General features: G+C 37.9%; 1 protein-coding gene across 1 annotated transcript in view; it reads left to right on the top strand.

The window, feature by feature from the left end:
* The window catches only part of RAB3GAP2 (RAB3 GTPase activating non-catalytic protein subunit 2), a 118,887-nt gene that overhangs the window by 32,436 nt on the left and 65,490 nt on the right, over nt 1-20,961 (top strand). The window contains exons 3-8 of the mRNA XM_004699908.3: nt 5,795-5,918; nt 6,792-6,873; nt 10,657-10,704; nt 10,785-10,860; nt 11,146-11,247; nt 15,173-15,272. Of these exons, the coding sequence (XP_004699965.1) occupies nt 5,795-5,918; nt 6,792-6,873; nt 10,657-10,704; nt 10,785-10,860; nt 11,146-11,247; nt 15,173-15,272 (532 nt within the window). The remainder of the gene's footprint in view (nt 1-5,794; nt 5,919-6,791; nt 6,874-10,656; nt 10,705-10,784; nt 10,861-11,145; nt 11,248-15,172; nt 15,273-20,961) is intronic.

The raw sequence follows: 20,961 nt of genomic DNA, 5'->3' as shown, positions 1-20,961 counted from the left end.
TTTAAGGTTAAGAGAAATAGCTTAAGATTGAGATCAGAGTTGTAGTGTTTTTTCTGTAGGTCTTTAATTTCAAATTTGTGATTCAATTTAGAGTGTGTGTTGCGTTGCTTCCTTTTAGTTCTGAAAAGACTTTTACACTTCGCTGTGGACAGTGGTCCAGACTATTACTTTCCATGCTGCAGAGCTTTTAGATTTTGGCTTCGAAACTATGGATTATAATTTATTTCTATGATTTAGATGATAAACTACTTACTATGAGTTACAGTCTGTGTCCTGACAAGTCACTTAATTATACTGTATCTTACTGGCACCAAGGAGCCCTGGTGGCATAGTGGCTACACTTTGGGCTGCGATCTGCAAGGTTGGCGGTTCACAACCAGCCTGTTCTGTGGAAGAAAGAGGGATTTCTACTCCTGTGTAGCATCACAGTCTCAGACACTCACAGAGAGCTCTACCCTGTCCTACAGGGTTACTCTGAGTCACTGAGTTTGGTTTAATTTTTGTTCACTGGTGTCATTGTAAAGTATAAATACTTGGGAACATTAGCACAATGACAAAGATAATCAGTTGCAAACGATGCACTTACTGTATTTAAAGTGGAAAACCTTGAAAACCTATGCTGGATGACTTTAGTGGCTATTTAATCACTGCATTAATTAATACATGAAAAATATGTGTCATTGTATTTAACAAGTAGTGCTTTACATGTAGTGGTCAACAAGGTGTGCTGGAGGTGTAGTGGGGTATTCATTGAGGTGCTAATCACAAAGCCAGTGGTTCTAACCTAGTAACCACTTTGAGGAAGAAAGAATGAGACTGTCTGTTCATATTAAGATTTAACAACTAATAGGCATCAGCAGACAATAACAAACAAAAACATGTTGCAAACAAAAACATATTGTTCAGAATGGAGCAGAGATTCAAAGCCAGTCTAGACCGTGGAACAATCTCCCCACAGAGGGGCCACAGGGAAGGGATGAGACACCACAGTGCAGTAGAGCATCGATGAAACACACTATATTCCTTTGGTTCCTTAAGGCTTCCTCACCCCCCACTACCATGACCCCAGTGCTGCTGCTCAATCCAGACTAGACCGGAACATGTACACAGGTATAGAACGGGATTGGAGCTCACAACACACAGAATCAAGGAACAGGAGTGGGAATAGTGATACCAGAAGGGTAGGGGGAAGTGGGGGAGAGGACCGACATGTAACCATATACCCCTCTACTGGGGAAGAACAACAGAAAACATGGGGGAAGGGAGACAGTGGTCGGTGTGAGAGATGAAAATAGTAACCATGTACAATCTATTGTGGTTATTAGGGGAGGGGGAAGGGCTGATACCAAGGACTCATGGAAAGTAAATGTCTAGAAAAGAATGAGGGCAACATATGTACAAACATGACTGATTCAATTGATGTATGGATTGTGATAGGAGTTGTACGAGCACCCAATAAAATGCTTTTTTAAAAAAGATTTAACAACTCAAAAGAGGCTATTTTACTCTGTCCTGTAGCGTCCCTATGAGTTGGACTCTCTTTGGTGCCACTGAGTAGAGTTGAATTTTAGAGGCCACCGGTGGCACTGTGGATTAGGTGTCACCTAAATGTCCTTTTAAGACAAAATAAAATTACTTGATGGGCTTGCATTTTGTCAGCCACGTAGCAAGGGTACTCATGCTAATGATCTGTCAATTCATCTTGATAGAACATTCTAGTTAGGGGTCCTGTTTTGTCACTGATTCTAGCCTTGCTCCTTATGCTTTCTTTATTGCTAGCTAATTTCTGTTCATTGTAGGGTTTAGTTCAGAAGTTGATCCCAGTAGGAAGATTCCCTGACACCCTGCTCCCCTGCTTCCAACCTGAGTCTGTTTCTGCGGAGTTTTGTGCTCCTATGAGGGGGTCATTGTTTTTGTCCATCTGTTGTCCCCAGAGTCTGTAAAAGTGTGTGCAGCGTTTTCTCTCTGTCCTGACACAGCTGGCACCTGGAAGAGCTGCAGCTCATTTGGAACATTGCTATGGAGCGCTGTAAGGAAAGATTAATAGGGAGAGAGAAAATTGAGTCCTTTGAGGATCTCATCATGCTCATGGCATGTCATCATACTCCCTCATATTTGTTCGGTCCCCTGATTGTAGAGGTGAAGAACCCGAGTTATCATATAAATTGTCCAAGGACTATATGAAGATATACAGCCCACTGCCATCAAGTTGATTCTGACTTACAGTGACCCCATTGATCAGAGTAAAATTGCCCCTGTGGGCTTCTGAGACTGCAAATCTTGTCCGGAGCAGAGAGCCTCGTATTTTTCCCAAGGAATAATTGGTGGGTTGGAGCTGCTGACAATGTGGTTAGCAGCCTAATACCAAGCCACTGTGCCACCACAGTTTAAATTAATATGTGGCGTGAGACTTGTTGACAGTCCACTTGTAGGTCTTGATTTCCTTTTCTGAAAAATAAGGGCTTTAGATCAGATGATTTCAATATATTTATAAGACTATTGTCCTGTCAGCTGGCTAAGAGAGGAGTATGACAAAATGTGGGGGAGAGTGTTGCTCCTATTCAGACTAGCAGTGCTAGGGTATTTGGCCAATGGTCTTGTTCTTATTACTACAATTCCTCACTGACTTAATTTTTTTTAACACAATATTTTTCTTGTTCACTTAAGCCAATGGTTTTGAACGGTGGGGATATTGCTTACCTTGGGGTCCATTTGACAATGTCTGGAGATAATTTATTTGTCCAACTTGGAGGATGCTGGTGACATTTGTTAGGTAGAAGGCAAGGATGCTAATAAACATCCGACAGTGTACAGAACAGCTCCACCCCCCAAAAAGAATTATCTGACCCCAAATGCCCATAGTGCCTCGGTTCAGAAACCCTAAGCTAAGCTCCCCCAATAAGGTTTCAGTGCTTCCAAATCAGAAACTTGGTTCTTAACATTTGTATTTGTGACATTGTTAATCCGAAAGTTCCCCAGCATGTCATCTAATTCAGCAGTTAATTATTTTGATAAGGAGGGGGCTATTTCATTACACACTATTTAAACAATAATATTAAATATATAATCATCCTTTCCAAACAAAGTTACTTGAGTCAAATGGGCTAAATTTGATTAGATCACAACACATTGGATGTCACTTTTTTCCCCCCTCACATAGAAGGGGATTAGCCTTCTAGTCTAAAAGTAGAATTCTTTATTCCCTTAATTCTGGATTCTCAGCAGTAGGCCTGATAGTTCGTCACCAAGTCCCAGCATCAGTGAGAGTGGCAGGGCAGATGAGATTCAGAGGTGTTGTACCAGATTTGCCCTGGTGACCAGTTTCTCCTGCAGTGTAGTGTGGAAGCAGCACGGAGGAGTGATGCTGAGAGTGGACCAAACCCAACACCTGAGTCCATGTACCTTCTCCATCTGTACAAGCTGGTTGTAAGAGCATGCTCTTGTTACATCTTTCAAAATGAGGATAGTAATAAAACCTACCTCCCAGAGTTGCTGTGAGCATTAAGTAAGATATGTATATAAAGTGTTTAGCACAGTTCCTGGCACATAGTGCTTGGCAAAAGTTGCTTTCAGCATTACCCAAATCACCATTTTAATCACTGCCTGTTCCTCGTGAGGTAGACCAGCAAACCCGGCAAGTACCATCAGTGCCAAGCACTGGTTGATGAGGTTCTGTGTGCTCAGCACAGGATTGTGCCGGCAGCACAAGACAAGATTTCAAGTTATTGTGCCCTGATTTCTACCTATCAAATTGCTCTGGTACAAAGTAAGAAAAATTATAGAAACCATTTAGGACATGTGCTTTTCCATCCTTCTGTTCTTTGTCATATTGCATGTTTGATTGCAGATATCCTGATGTAATACCAAGGGTTTTTTGTTTTGTTCTGTTTTTACGTTTTTGAGTATTTATTGAAAGTTTTACATTTACTACACTCTTCTCCCAGGTTTTTCAGGTTTTCAGCTTGCTTCTTCGTATCCTGGTAAAACCCCTCTGCTTTTGGCAGAATAAATAAGTTAGTGAAGAAACACCATGCTTATAGGCCTCCAAAAAAAGATTTTAAAAAATCTATAATTTTAATGTATTATTTGGTTTTAATGATTGTCACTAGGGGATTTTTACCTTTTTTAATTTGATACATTGATTACTGTGTGGTAGTCACAAAAACTAGCTACTTGAGAATTGCTTTTGACTGAGTTAGTCCTTGCATACACCTGCTCCCATGTGTGGTTGTGAATCAAAAGAGCCCTTAAGATTAGATTAAGAACACAACTCCATTGCATTGTGTGGCAAGATAACATCATTACCAAACAGTATGAATTAAGCTTCGGCTCTAGAATTTTACATGGTATATCAACTACTGATGATGAGATATGCCATAACATAATTGAAGTGCATAATGCTTTCTATAACTCCTAGCTGTATGTGTCCAACATTACCGTGGCATACTGGGAGCTTCTCCCTTTAGTCCCACAATCACAAGGAAAGATGGAGAAGTAAAAAGGGCAAAGAAAAAGTGAAAAGGAGAAGACTTGGGGTCTTCCCAAAATCACCGTAAATGAAACAAATTACTAATCTATATGTAGTTCTTTTATTACCTGGTTTCATATTACTAAAAGTATATATTTATGAGATGGTTGAACAGCGTTAGAGATATAAGCATTGACTGTGGAAGTTTTCTGAATTCATTTTTGAACAAGAGACATCTGTCTTTTCCCAGGCTTTCATCTGGGTTAGCCCAGATGGGGTTCTGAGTGTTTTGCCGGGCGCCCTTTAGGAGTGAGATGCTGACAGAAAGTTGATGATCATTCAACATTAGTTCTGAGTCATCTAAGAGGGGTACAATGCAATGACATTCTGTCATATTTATATATTTTGTACCTACCATGAGTATATCAGCTAGAATTTTGAAATGTTAAATCTTATTGTTACTTAAAGGAAGATAGTACTAAGGATAAATTATACTAACTTTGAGTTGATTGATCATTGTTGTTACATAGTTTCATTGTGGAAGATTAGACACTTGCTTATGTAAGCATCAATGTGAATACAAGAAGTAATGGGGATACTGGCACATGCTGTTAGTAAGCTATACCCCATGGGAGCTGCAGAGTAGTATAAGACAGGCTTTCCCACACTTCTAGTCTAGTGTGGGAGAAATGCCATTACAAAATAAGTAGGAATCAGGAGTAAAGACTTACTGCAATGTGTGTGTATGAAGGTTGAAGTCAGAGTAGGATGGTGTCATGGATTGAACTGCATCTCCCCAAAATAAGTGTCTATGGTTGGACCATGTTTTTTAGTAGTTGGCAATTAGGTAATTCCTTTTTCCCAAGAATTTTTTGAAGCCCTCTTGAATCAGAAGTAAAAGAAAATACCTTGCAGGTAAAACAAAAGAGATGTCAAATTTTATCAAGAACAACCATAATAATCATCAGATAATTATTTCTTTAATCTGTTAATAAGATTCATTATAATGCAAATTTAAACGTTCTAATACTGACTTTCTGTGAAATGACCCCTAAATAGTATTTTTTTTTTTTAGTGTTTTGCTGGTTTCTGTGTACATTTTTTGCGCTGAGTTGATTCTGACATTTGTTTGTGATGAAATTTTTTAATTTGTTAGCTTTCACAGATTATTGTTAGATCTATGATTGAAGTATTGTGAATAAATTGGAGAGATTCCCTACTGATCCCCTGCTCCCACCCCTGGAAGGACCCCAGGAAGGACAAGCTAAATTGAAATACCTTCAATAATCTTTGCATATATATAAGTACTTCTCATTTTACCCACAGGAAGAAGAAGGAGCTGTTTGCAAAACACAAAAAGCTTCCTGGCTTCAACATTGTGTTTTATCTTTATCTCCAACCAGTGATCTTATGGTTATAGCTCGGGAACAAAAAGCTGTGTTTCTAGTGCGTAAGTACCCTTTTAGTTTCAATGGACTTATTTTACTGCATATAATAGAACACAAGATAGATTTGGAAGGAAGAAAAATGTCATTTCTATTATATATATTTACATGTAGCTATACCTTACCATTTTAAAAATATATTGTACAGCACTTTTTATTTCTTTACTTTTTCTCTGATTTCTTTATATACCCTCTCTGTTTTTCTCTTTTCTTTTTGGCTACAGATAACATAGCTATGATTATATAACATTTCAAAGGCAGTATTGAGTATTGTGCAATTCTTACAAGGGACAAACAGGAGCCAGAGTTCACTGACCCCTGAGTAATGTTAGTAAAGGGATTTTCAACTATAATTGGGAAATTCCTAATACCATATATATCATTTTTCATAAAAGTTTTCAACTCATAATGTGTGTTGAAGATTGACTATTAAAGTTTGGGATTGATATAATACCAAGAACTTTCCTAATCAAATATAAGCTCATATATAAAGTGACCCTAGAATACTCTCTTAAGGCAACAGAGTTTCCCTTCAGATGTATAAATCCAAAGGGAAATTTTCTCTGCTCGTCAAGGATGAAAAGTGTCCTTTTGTATAGACTGGATGGTGCATGGAAATTAAGCTTTTAGAACTCTGATAAGATTGTATGACTTTAGTTCAGGAAAGAAGAGTCTGAAGGTTAGACTGGGTAGTTTTCTACAAAAAAAAATTGAAACGGTACATATTCACCTATGAAAAAGACATCAATTAATGCCACTTTGTTAAATTTGGTACATACACACTATTCTAAAGGAAAAGATGAAATTTAGAAATCACTGCTTTAGTACATAGCTAAAGGAATTTAAATAGCTTGATTTCCTTCCTGTCCCTCCCCAAGCAAAATGGAAACCTGGTGATAAAGGGAAAGAAGAAATGCAATTTGCTGTTGGTTGGAGTGGTTCTTTAAGTGCTGAAGAAGGGTAAGTGCTAATTAATGTTTTCTTTCTCGACATTAAGTGTATGCGTGTAACCGAATGACTGCGTGTGAATGTTTAGAAAATTCATAATTGAGTGTTAGGTCAGTGTATTTTATCTGAGTTGTAAGGGTTGTTGTTGTTATTGTTATTGTTAGATGCTGTCAAGTTGGCTTCAGCTCACAGCTACTCAGGAGAGCGGAGTAGAACTGCTCCACAGGGTTTTCAAGGCTGTTGAGGTCACTAGTCTTTTCTTCTGAGATGTGCCTTGGCTTGAACTACCAACCTTTTAGTTAGTTGCACCACCCAGGTCTCCAAGGGATTGTAGACTTTATGTTCATTATGCGATAACTTTTTTTTTAATACTTGTATATTATTATCTATTTGTTTATCATGTATATCTATTCCGCTGCATATGTGTGTGTATTACTGTCATGTATCTTTTTCTATAATATCAATTTTATTTATTTATATTCTTCCCCTTCCCTGTCATTCCCTCTTGCCTCACACCTGATTTTAGTGTGGGAACCATTTTTCTTGATTTTTAAATTTTATACTAGTGATCTCGTACAATATTTGCCTTACAGGATTGAGTACTTTGCTGAGCATAATGTCTCCCATAGCCAACCATGTCATGAGGTGTTTGATAGTTCATTATTCTTTAGGGATGCATAATCCACTGTATGTATGTACCAAAATTTATTTATCTAATGGTTCCAACTTCTTGCCACTGTGAATAGTGCTTCGGTAATCATGGCTGTACATTTATCTGCTTGTATTGCTCCTTGTTTCTTAAGGGCATATCCAAGTAGAGGGATTGTTGGGTCATACGTATTTCTGTTTCCATTTGTTTGAGGAAGTTCCATACCTTATTTCACACTGGTTGTGTAGATTCACAGTCCCACCAACCATGGATGAGGGTTCCAGTCTCTTCACATCCTCACCAACATTTTAAAATTTGTTGTTTTGAACTTTGCTCTCAGTGCCTGCAAGAGGAGGTATCTCAGTGTTTTGATTTGTATTATGTGATAATTATTTTAAATACTATTATTTGAAAAAATATAAAGAGCACTTTAGAGAAAATCCGATAAGATATTTTTATACGTATTTAGTTCTTTCTTTTTGGTTTCTGTTACTAATTTTATTTAACCAAAAATTCAAGGGCCATTATTGTTTTCTCTGTTGTGGTAGCACTGGGATTCTACTTGAAGGATACAGTGCTATGTTAATTTTTTTAACCGTTCAAGTCAGATTTATCATTTTAGTCTATTATAGTCATCTCTACAATATCTGATCACAAGGTTGTTCTCTCAATTATGGTTAGACAGAAATCACTAGAGGCTTATTCCCTGTGTAGATCCTGCAAATGTACTTTGATCTCCATTGTCACCTATAACCTCACCAGAATCACAATTGAAGCTCTAATACTCTTCCCTCCTTTGGGTTTGGATTAAAGCTATATTAATTCTTTCAACTTGTAAGTAGTTCAGAAATGCAAGATGGTTAGTTTCCCTGTCCTACTAACTTATGACCCAACAGAATGCTCAAATTAGGGAGAATTATAACATGCAAGTGATATTTTACTGAAGACCATTCAACAACGTTTGTAGCAGTATATTCACAGGGAGCTGCCAGAGGTTCAGACTAAATTCAAGAGTACATGGAACAAGGGATATTATTGCTGATGTCAGATGGGTCTTGACTGAAAGCAAAGAACATCATTTACTTGCGTTGTATTGACTTTGCCAAGACATTCGACTGTGTAGACCGTAACAAACTATGGAGAGCTTTGAGAAGAATGAGAATCCTAGAGCACTTCACTGTGCTCCTGCTGAACTTATCGATAGATCAAGACCAGAACAAGGGGATACTTCATGGTTTAGAATCAGGAAAGGCTGTTGTCAGGGTTGTATCCTCTTACCGTATTTATTCACACTGTATGCTAAGCAGTTCATCAGAGAAGCACCACTGTATGAAGAAGAATGCTACATCTGGATTGGAGAAAGGTTTATTAACCTGAGATACACATATGACACAGCCTTGCTTGTTAAAAGTGAAGAGGACTTAAAATACTTGCTGATGAAGATAAAGGAATGTAGTCGTCAGTGTGGATTACAACTCAATGTAAGAAGACCAAAACCTTTACAACTGACCCAACAGGGTAACATTGGTTGAAGTTGTCACAGATTATTTGTCTTGCTTGGATCCACAATCAATGGTAATAGCAGTAAGGGATCCCATGACATGTTTCATTGAGTAAACCTGCTGTGCAAGATGTCTTTAAAGTATTGGAAAGCACGATGTTACTTTGAGGACTAAGCCAGGGTATTTTCTGTCACCTCGTATGCGTATGAAAGTTGAACATTAAATAAGGAAGACTGTGTTAGAATCGATGTATTTGAAATATGGTGCTGGCAAAGAATATTGAAAGTACCACAGACTGTCAAAGGAACAAATAAATCTGTTTGGAGGAAGTAAAACCAGAGTGCTCCTTAAAGTCAAAGATGACAAAACTTGGTTTCACGTCTGTGGACATGTTGTCAGGAGAGACAGTCCCTGAAGAAGGACATCATCTTTGTAAAGTAGTGGGTGGGGGTGGGGGAGCAGAGGAAAGGAAGAAGGCCCTTGACAAGGTGAATTGGCACAGTGGCTTCAACAGTGAGGACAATTGTGGGAATGGCACAGGGCCTGGCAGTGTTTTGTTCTGTTTTACGTAGGGTCCCTGAGTCAGAACTGACATAATGGCACCAACAGCAGCAACAGCTAACCCAGTGAGAATTTCAAAATTTTTCTGTATCACGGCTACATGATCTGCTAAACTGGAAACCTGAGTCAAAGAATATTTTCAGTTAAATTTTTATGAGTGAAAGCTCTCTAATTAAAATGAGTTAGATGGTCTACAGACCTTGAATTTAGATGGTCCTACAAACCTTGAATTCAGATAAAAGACAACCAAGTAGAAGTGGCTAGTACAGGCTGACACATTGTAAGTATTCAGTGAAGCAAATATTTTCTGTTAGAAAAATACATTTTATTATTTCTCCCTACGTCTTTTTGGTTTAAACATTTTGAAGACATTGGATATCTGTCAGAAATGTAAAGCAGATCTCAATGGACTGATTAAAACTGATCAAACAAAAAGATAAACTTAACTTTGTTCAGTAATCATCTAGTGTTTGGTTATAGTTTCTCAAACTGCTTTGACAATGTAAGACAGTAGTTGGTATACATGTCAGAGGGAAAAAAATCATTTTTTTAGGGAACATCAAATTAGCAGGTGCTTAAAAATAGGTTATAGGGAAGTTTCTGCAAACTATGGAAGACACTAGCTAGTTGAAAGGCAATTTAGAGAATTGCATCCTGCAGATATTCAGTTCGCATCTATTGTGGTTGGCATTCTTCTCCCTCTGGTCTGAGACGGGCATGATGTTCTAACTTATAAGGAGAGGACTGTGTTAAGGGATATAATGACTGCCTGGTAATTATTTGTGCTGTTCTCAGTTGTGTTATACGATCAGTGGTGTACGGCAAACTTTTACTTTTGTACTTTTTGTGACCATACAGTCTGGGTGAAAAATTAGACATTTTATTAACGTGACATATTTTATGTGAATGCATTTTCACTCTACTTTGAGTGAACTTTTACTGTGATTTTACTTATGTCCTGTGTCTTTTACATATGTCCTGAGTAAAGCATGGCATTTTCTCCTATTTGCCCTTTTCATCAAAATATGGGCAAAATAGTAAACTAATAATTTCATTGAATGTGCAAATTTTGTTTCGTTTTAGGGAATTTGTAACTAGTGCTCTGTGTATCCCACTGGCAAGCCAAAAGAGGTAAGAATGCATACAAATGATCTGTTCTTTTTGTTTTGATTTATGAGCTGTTAAGTCCTATGGCATTTTGTTTGTAACAGAAGTTCTACTGGGCGGCCTGATTGGACCTGCATTGTGGTGGGCTTTACTTCAGGTTATGTGCGCTTCTACACTGAGGTGAGTTGAGGAAATAAATGTTGGCTATTAAACCCATTTATGCATTTCCTTTTATACTAGTATGTGACTTCATTATCTGCTACTTGGAATTGTATAGTTGATGCTTTATAGGGCGCAGGTTAAGGAATAAAGTTGGGGTACAAGATACAGAGAAGCTATATTCTTCCAAAATATGTTTTGGCATCCATGGGAAATCATCAGGGGAAATGCTATATTCTCTGTCTGGTCTTACTGGCTCCGGTATATCAGAAAGGAAGCAAGAGGCTCTTTTGTGTTTTGTCCTAGAATGGTGTGCTCTTACTTGCACAGCTTTTGAATGAGGACCGAGTACTACAGCTCAAATGCAGAACTTATGAGATCCCACGGCATCCTGGTGTGACTGAGCAGGTAATGTGAAAGATCATGTTCTTCCTATAGCAGCGTTATAGTATCTCACTTTTTGGTTGGGAAAGAGAAAATTAAAGTTGTCCATGCCATCAGCTATGCTATCCTGTTCTAGAAATATAACCTATGAATTCTAAAAAAAAGACTTTATCACCCTTGCTTTTACTTATTTAAAAAATAGTGTATGCTTAGTTTGACAATGAAATATAGTTCTTTAGTCGAATGCCCAAAAAAGTCTCCCATCTATAGAATGTAATATCAACTTAAGGCAAAAATATAGGTGTGTGTGTGTGTGTGTGTATCACCCTACTCCCCACTAGGATAGACTCAGAATTACCCATACTAAGAGGAAAATGGTGAACTATTTGTTAGTCTATGAAAATATATTTACCCAAGTGCTTGGTGGTAGTTTTGTTATTTTAGTTTTTAAAAAATCATTGTACAGACAATTAGACTAATATGCTTTTACTGGACTTTCACTGTCCATAGTCAAAGCTATATCATATGTATCCATCTTTGTACTACCTTACTTCCAAAAGAGTTCAAATAACTCAGTTTCACTGCCAAGTAATATTTCAATTAGGCCTTGAATAATGAGAACAGAGTTAAATTGGTTGATGAGTAAAGAGGGAAAATATGTTAAGCAACCAGCAGGAAAATGAAGGAAGGTTGAAATGGAGGGTTATGTATAAAACAAAAAATAAACCAGTGTTAACAAATAATAAGGAAGGTACTGATTAGGCAAACTTTACATAAATTTGAAAACCAAGTATGTAAGCAGAATTGTTGTAGGTGATACACTTTTAAAGATTTATTGAGAAGAAATATGTGATAAAATATTGAGGGATTCTTCAGAATGAGTTGGGCCTATAAAAAACAAGAATTGGTGCGGGTTTAGGACTTTGGTCTTTTAAGTCATCTGCAATAGAGATGAACAATTTGGAGCCAGTCGAGGCTTAACTGTAAAAGGAAGGACCGATGCAAGGAACATTTGAAAGGAAGAATTGACAGGCCATGACTATTGTCTAGAGATGTAAAGAAACAAGCAAGAAAAGTCAATGACAGCTGTAAGATATCCAGCCCTAGTAAAGTTCTACTTTAGGGATAAATAAAATTTGGTTTCAGACATGTTGAAATTGAGGCAGTAGTTGGAAGTAAAGTAAAAACACTTATAAATATGTACTTACTGATAGGAGTTCTGGAGGAGTGGATTAAGCATTGGACTGCTAACCACAATGTCAGCAGTTCCAAACCACCAGCCACTCTTCAGGAGAAAGATGAGGCTTTCTGCTCCAGTAAAGAGTTTGTCTCAGAAACCCACAGGTGTAGTTTTACTCTGTCCTACGGAGTCGCTGTGAGTTGGACTTGACCCCACAGTGGATTAAGTTTGAGTTGCGTATGTACCTTGCTCAGTTGTAATCAATTATAATTACTGAGGATTCACTGATTTACAATACAAACAAGATCCTTGCTTTCATGGAGCTTACAATGTAGAAGTGGTGGAGAGGGAAAAACAACCAGCGAAAGCAAGATGAGTTAAGTTTCTAATCAGTGCTATGATGGAAATATCTTGGTGCTGATATATCATTGCAAGAGTGAGGGGAAGCTGTTTTGAGTAGAGGCTCAGGATTGGCCTCTGAGTAACTAACCTTTGACCTGAGGACCTTCATGATGAGAACCAGGCTGGTAAAAAATTGAGAGAAGGCCCATGTCCTCTAAAAGAACCATGTTAATGATGAGTTTCCTGTTCATTGAGCAAGGAGAGAGAGAAGTGAAATGACATTAGACCGTGCAGGAATGGTTATGGAGTTCAGTTTAAGTGCAGAAGAAAGCCATTAGAGCAGCGACCCTTTACTACAGTTCTACTTCATAACTGAGAATCACTGCTTTAGAGAGTTTTAACCAGGAGAGTGATTTACTCTGTCTCACAAAGATCACACTGACTGTATAGAAAACAAGTGGACGAAAGGGAGGAGCCTTGGTGATCATCAATAAGAACTACTTAAGTAAATTTTGGTAGAGTGGAATGCTCAGCAATCAGGACATGAGATGTTCCAACAAATGGTTATATCGCTGGAAGTGCCTACTTGCCTATGCCAAGAACTTTGGAAGACTGCTACCTGGCCAGCCAACTAGAAAAGATCCATATTTGTGCCCATTCCAAAGGAAAATGATCCAACAGAATAAAGAAATAATCAAACAATATTGCCAGTGAGTAAAATGTTGCTGAAGATAGTTCATAAATGTTGTAGCAATACATCGGTAGAGAACTTCTAGAAATTTAAACCAGATTCCGAAGAGGATGTAGAATTAGGGATATCAGTGCTGGCAGCAGATGGTTTTTGGCTGAAAGCAGAGAATACCAGAAATGTGTTTACTTGTGTTTTATTAATTGCAAAGGCATTTGAGTGTGGACCATAACAAACCGTGGATAACATTGTGAAGAATGGGAATTCCACACCACTTACTTAATGGTGCTCATATGGACCCTTATGTAGTGCAAGAGGAAGTCATCAGCATAACAGGGGGAACCTGCAAAGCTGGAAAGCAGCAGTTTGCCTCCTTTCACTATACGTGTTTATTACAAAGGTTTTTTCTTTTTACTATATCTGTTCAGTCTATACAAAGAGTCCAAGAAACTGCACTACGTGAAGATCACATCTTCATGGAGAAAAACTCATTAATAACCTGTAATTTGTGAATGACAAAAGCTTGCTTGCTGAAAGCAAAGAGAATTTGAAGCAGTTAATGATGAACATCAAATAATCAAGTCTTTAGTATAGATTATACCTTAACATAAAGAAAAATCCTCACAACTGGACCAATTATCAACATTGTGATATATAGAAAATATGATACTGTTAAGAATTTCATTTTACTTGAATCCACAATCAGTGTTCATGGAAGAAGCTGTTAAAAAATCAAATCAAACCAAATCAAACTTGCAACACAGGACATCTTTAAAGCCCTCCTATAGAGCAAATAATTCACTTCAAAGAGCAAGAAGTGCCTGACCCAAGCTGTGGTATTTTCGGTCACCTCATAAGCATATAAAAGCTGAACAGTAAATAAAGAAGACTAGAGAAAATTGATGCCTATGAATTACTGTGTTGGCAAAGACTTGAGCATTCCATAAACTTCCAGAAGAATGAGCAAATCTGTATTGCGAGTACAGCCAGATGCTCTTTAGAATAGAGGATCGCATGATTTTATTTAATGTATTTTGGTTAAGTTAATAGAAAGGATTAGTCTTTTAATAGAGTAAACAGAAAAGAGCAAGACCCTCAATGAGATAAATTGACACAGTGGCTGCAGCAGTGGTGTAATCTAGTTGTGAAAATGTAATCTAAAAGAAAACAGCTTCTTTTGTACATCATATTACTATCAGTTTGAACCAGCTTGATGGAATCTAAGAACAACGCAGCTGTTATCAAAATGACTTCTTTATGAAATACAAAAATATTGAAAACAAAATGTTAGTTATTGCAAAGCAAAAACTGTAGAATTATGTTTGTGTTTCATTGGAAAATGCATCAGTATTTGTGAGGATATACCGTGAGTCTTGTCTGGAATTTCAGGTGACAGTTTTTCTTCTTTTTACTTTTATTATTGTTTTATGGCCACAGTAGATCTATCTCATTATTATAACTTTGTAAAAATGTTTTATTTTTTTTACCATTTGACTTGAAAGCATTATTTATCATATATCAAAACTCACATTTGAGAATTCTAAGTCCTTGATGGGAAGGTATTCAGAAATTCATTTCCCACTTATATTAGTACTATTTTCTTTGTTTTTTTTTTATATTGGGTAAGTGACAGTTTAGAATTTTTGCATTATTTGTAACTTAGTTATTTTTTTTTTAAAGATAGGTGGGCTTGGCAAAGATTGTAATTATTATTTTTTTCTTTATTATTTCTTAAATAGAATGAAGAGTTGAGTATTTTATACCCAGCTGCCATTGTTACTATTGATGGATTTAGCCTTTTTCAGTCTCTCCGTGCCTGTCGAAATCAGGTAGCAAAAGGTAACTTTTTGGCAAGAAATGTTTTAACTTCTGATAATGTTTATTTTATTTACTTTAACCTATTTATAGAACTAAACATGCTTACGAAAAAACTTTCTGAACTCTAAGAAGGGGGAAACACACACACACACACTGTTCAGGAGAGGATTGTAACTGTATTGAGATGCAGCCTTGTGGGTGAGGACTTAGTTGCATCTAACAGGCACACCATTCCCTCTCAGCAGCTGCAGGGCCAGTATACTAAAAGCTCTTTATTGTTTCCCTTTCTCACTGAGGACAACAAAACTACTGAGTGTGGGGAACTTTTTCCCACAAAAGAATGGGCACAATAGGGAGTCAGCATCAGGTTCTTGCAAATTGGAACACGTCTGAATGTAGCAAAATCAGAGGCACAAACTTAATGCTTATTAAATAGGCAGCTGCATTACTTCCAAAAGAGACAATGAAAAATATACAAGTATCAAGAGTTCTTAAATCTGCTACCTACCCATGCTTTAATGTTTGGGAGAAGATACTGTTTTTCAGCAAATACAAGTTGCTATTGATTTTGTGCTTATTGGGAAGCAAAAATGCTGCCAGTAAAAGTCACACCACCAATTTTAAGATTTCAATTATAGGAACATTAAGATAAGCAACTAATAGTGCTTAAAATCAGTAAAAATGCAATGCTCCCATTGTCTTCCCCTTTTGGTTTAGGGTTGAGGACCCTTAAAGAAGACCAAACCAAATGCCAAGTCAATTCCAACATACAGAGACCCTGTATAATAGTGGTTCTCAACCTTCCTGATGCTGCCACCCTTTAATACCGTTCTTCATGTGGTGGTGATCCCCAACCATAAAATTATTTTCGTTGCTACTTCATAACTGTAATTTTGCTACTGTTAGGAATTAGGCGACTCTTGTGAAAGAGTCAAAGGGGTCACGACCCACAGGCTGAGAACCGCTGCTATATAGCATTTTGTAACTGTTGCTTTACAGTAACAGATAGCCTCAACTTTATTTCAAGGAACAACTGTTGGGTTTAAACTACCAACCTTACAGTTAGCAGCCCAACATTTAATCCACAGAGCTATGAAGTCTCCTTTGGGTTGGGATAGGGGGACCTTAAACCAACCAAATTAAATGTAACCTATTCCCTTGAGTGGATCCTGACTCAAAGGCTACCATATAGGACAATGGGCACTGTGCTGCAGGGTTTCTGAGATCGTAAATCTTCTCAGAAACTGGCAACTTCATTCTCCCATGAAGTGACTCTTGGTTTGAAGAGCTGGCTTTGTAGCTAGCATTCCAACACTCAGCCTACTGGGCTACCTGGTGTCTTTTTCAGACAGGCTTTTTTAAAACAAAACTCTGCCACTGGATTGATTCCTACTCATAGGAACCCTGGAGAATAAAGTAGAACCTTGAATTTTTGAGGCTGTAAATCTAACGAGAGCAATTAGCTTCATTTTTCAAAACACTTAATTCTTTTTTGGTATCAAATAGGTTTTATTTGGCTTTTTAAAATATTTTAATAGTTTCATTGACATATAATTCAGTTATCATACTATTAGTGCAATTATATCAGGAAGAGTTGTGCAGTTATTACCACAAATCAATTTTGGAATATTTTCTTTTTGTGCTTTCATTATTGTTAGCACCTCATTTCCCCCCAATTTCCCCTGCCATGCCCCTAGAAAATTATCAATCCATTTGCTATCTATAAATTTACCTACTCTGAATTTCATATAAAAAAAAGCACAAAGCAAAAACAAGAAACAAACCCCAACACAATGACAGAATAAAACAGAAGAACCTCAATAGAAAAGAAAGCAGGAAATATTAAAAACTGAAACAACTTTAAAATGGGTCAAATGGGAGATCAAATGATAAGGAATTACATTTTAACAACTATTTCTACAATAATCCACTTTATAGCGTACTCTGTCTGAAAGCAAGGTTATTTATATCTCTGGACTATGTCAGAGGGTATTCAATACAGTCTTAATCCACATGGGGATCCTTCAAATGGATTTTGAGCTTTAATCATCCATGTCCTTCTGCAAACCATGGTTTCAGAATTTAAGCTCTAATATCAATCCCTCCTTCTGATTGGGGTTTTATTATGTACAGTCCTTAGATCACACAGGTTCTGGTGTGCCTCTTCCATGTGGTCTTGGCTGGTGCCTCATTTAGAAGGCTGCTTGTTTTAAGGCAGGGCTTTAAGACCCCAGACACTGATAACTGGGAACTATCTGGTTTTCTCACCACACTTTGCTATAACATTCATAACTTTAATGAGTTCTTCATAACTGCAAATATCAAGTAGGACTGTGTCATAAGAATTAATTGTTCTTTGATTAGGGCCGCGATTAAGTGGGAATTCAAAATCCACTCATGTATGGTTTATAGAAAACATCTAGTTCTTTTAAAAAAATTTTTATTGGCACTTCACATGTCATATAATTCAATAATTCAGTTATACCAAGAAGAGTTGTCACCATATTCAATTCTAGAACATTTTCTTACTCCTTGTAGTCATTATTTATGTAATTATTAGTTTTTATTTGTGGCAAAAATATACACACAACATTCTCCATGGCCACAATTTTCTGCTTGTATAATTCTGTGTCAATGATTCTACTCTTTGTATTGTACAACCATTATTGGTATCCTTTTCCAAATGATTCCACCACCATTGACATGAACTCAGTGTCCCTCATACAACTCTTTCCCCTTCACCTTTGCTAACCATTGGTCATTTGGTTTCTTTCTTTTTTGTGTGTGCTTCTCTTGACATAGTATTAACATATCATATACTTCCATGGTCAAATCTCTCTTGAAATGAGTTGTGTATACATAAACACAATTAGTTCTAATGCTCCCTTTCCACTCCCACATTCATTGTTTGCTCCCCATTCCCCCCACCCTCCCTATCTCCCACCACCACATCCTCAGTAAACCATTACATCCAGTTATTATCTCTGTGCATCTACTCCTTCTTCACAACTAGAACACAACTATGCTTCACAACAGAAACAATACAACAAAAAATAAAGTGGCAAGGATAAAATAATAACATAAAGATAAAAATACAAATAATGAGCAAGAAAGAAAAGACCACCATCAATATTTTAAAAGCCAAGGCAGAAACTTTTGTCAGAACAAACAAGAAGCACTTGATCCTAGAACAAATTGCTCTTGGGCCAAGAGGGATGTCTACTGACCAAGTATCATGTTCAGTTCAGTATAATCAAGTTTACAAAGTTCTCTGTTTGATAGTAAAGGTGTCTTGAGACCCTTGCCTGTGGTTAGGGGGATCTGCCAGAGGCTTAATCTGTAGATGAGTTTTGGGCTCCCACTGTCCTCCATAGGCTTCTCCAAATTGGGTGTTCACAAATTAAGCTCAGATATTTCATTACTTGGATTTTGTTATTGTCATCTTTGGATCACACAAATTGGTGTGCTTTTCCATGTTGACACCTCGCTTAGATGGCTGCTTGTTTGAACACAAGCCTTTAAGACCCCAGACTGTATTCCACTTGATAGCCGGGCACCATCTGCTTCCTTCACACTTAACCTTGAGGGATAATTTGATGAAAGTGAGTATGGAGCAGAGCCATGTTATCAGAACTAACTTCTTGGATTGGGGCTAGAATTCAGTGGGGTCCCAGAATCCATCTGCTTGTCCACGGGTTATGGATGACTCTGGTTTACTTTGGCCTGTTGTATTATGACAAAATCAAAACGCATAAGAACAACTACAACAGCAAGAAGCCAACCAGCATTCAAGCAAACAAAAAAAGGAAAAAGGCCAAAGAATAAAAATCCAAACAAACAAACAAAAATATAAAGAGGCAATTGCGTTGATAACTTCAGTACTGTTGGTATGAGTCTTTGTAAGTAACAGTTTCACCACAAGCAACAGCCCATGAGTTGTTGCCCTGCATAGTTTGATCTCTATCCATTGAGCTCTGTTTATCCTAAACATGGGGATTGGGTGCTCGGGGGAGGGGCGGGCACTACCTGGATTATTTCTTACAAGTGTAGATCCCTGCCCAGCAGATCAGGACCTGTCATATCAATGCAAAAGGGGCAGCAACATACTCAATATACAGGGATTCTGTGTCCCTTTCTATTGGGCACCTGCCAAGCCAAGGGTCCCCCCCCCCCAAGGTTCAATGAATGCCACTTCCACAACCTGGGGGTGGTCACTGCTTCTCCAAGCAGAGTACCCCAGTCCTCCGTCCAAGGTTACAGGCAGGTTTGAGGCAGGTCTCAGTTCATTCAGTCAGGCCTCTGGTGCATCCTCTGGCTGCCTGCAGGATAACTGTTCAAGGTTGTCATGGTGTTTATTCCATGGTATGGTTCATGGAGGGTTAGGCAGAAACATATTCATAGTGTCTACCCAGCAACATAAAATCTTGTCCATTGTTCCCCTAGATTCCCTACAATCATTGTTTAATACCCCAAAACATATTTTTCTTTAAAAAAAATCATTTTATTGGGGGCTCACACAGCTCTTATCACATCCATTGTGTCAAGCACATTTGTACATATGTTGCATCATAATTTTCAAAACATTTTCTACTTGAGCCCTTGGTATAAGCTCCTCATTTTTGCCTCCCTCCCTCCCTCATGAACACTTGATAATTTTTTTTTCATGTCTTACACCAACTGCTGTCTTCTTTTACCCACTTTTCTATTGTTCGTCCCCCTGTGGAGGTGGGTGGTGGTGGTTATATGTTGATCATTGTGATCGGTTCTCCTTTTCTACCCCCACCTTCCTGCTACCCTCCCAGTATTGCTACTCTCATTATTGGTCCTGAGTGGTTTATCTGTCCTGGATCCCCTGTGTTTCGAACTCATCTTTCCTAGTGTACATTTTCTGTTCTAGCCAGATTTGTAAGGTAGAATTGGGGTCATGGTAGTTGGGGAGAAGACGCATTAAAGAACTAGAGGAAAATTGTATGTTTTGTTGGTGCTATACTGCACCCTAACAAGCTTGTCTCTTCCTGGAACCCTTCTGTGAGGGCATGTCCAATTGTCTACAGATGTGCTTGGGGTCTATACTCCGCCCTCCTCCTCCTTCATATCAGTATAATTTTTTTGTTCTGGGTCTTTGATGCCTGGTACCTGTTCCCATCAACATCTCATGATTGCACAGGTGTGCTTCTTCCATATGGGCTTTGTTGCTTCTCAGCTAAATAGTCGCCTGTTTAAGACCCCAAATGCTTTATCTTTTGATAGCCAGGCACTATCAGCTTTCTTCACCACATTTGTTTATGTACCCATTTTGTCTTCAGCAATCATGTCAGGAAGGTAAGCATCACTGAATGCCAGGTTATTAGAACAAAGTGTTCTTGCATTGAGGTAGTACTTGAGTAGAGGCTCAATGTCCATCTGCTACCTTAATACTTAACATATAGTACATAGATCTATTTCCCTATCATTACATATAAATGTATTTACCTATATACCTGCCTGTATTTAGACCTCTATAAATGTCCTTTGCCTCCTAGTTCTTTCCTCTATTTCCTTTAACTTTTCCTCTTGTCCAACTATCATGTTTGACCTTCATTAGCTTTAATTCCTCTTGGCTATATTGCACTTGATTAAGTCTACCAGGCATCCTACACCCTCCTCGCCATCGATTTTTAGATCACTAGTCATTCCCTTGTCTCTGGGTTTGTTTGTTCCCCTCCTCCTC

Source organism: Echinops telfairi, unplaced genomic scaffold (assembly GCF_000313985.2).
Source record: "Echinops telfairi isolate 266 unplaced genomic scaffold, ASM31398v2 ScPeMD7_7424;HRSCAF=8462, whole genome shotgun sequence".
Lineage (NCBI taxonomy): Eukaryota > Metazoa > Chordata > Mammalia > Afrosoricida > Tenrecidae > Echinops > Echinops telfairi.
Note: the sequence above shows the minus strand (reverse complement) of the source record. Positions and strands in the feature narration are given on the sequence as shown.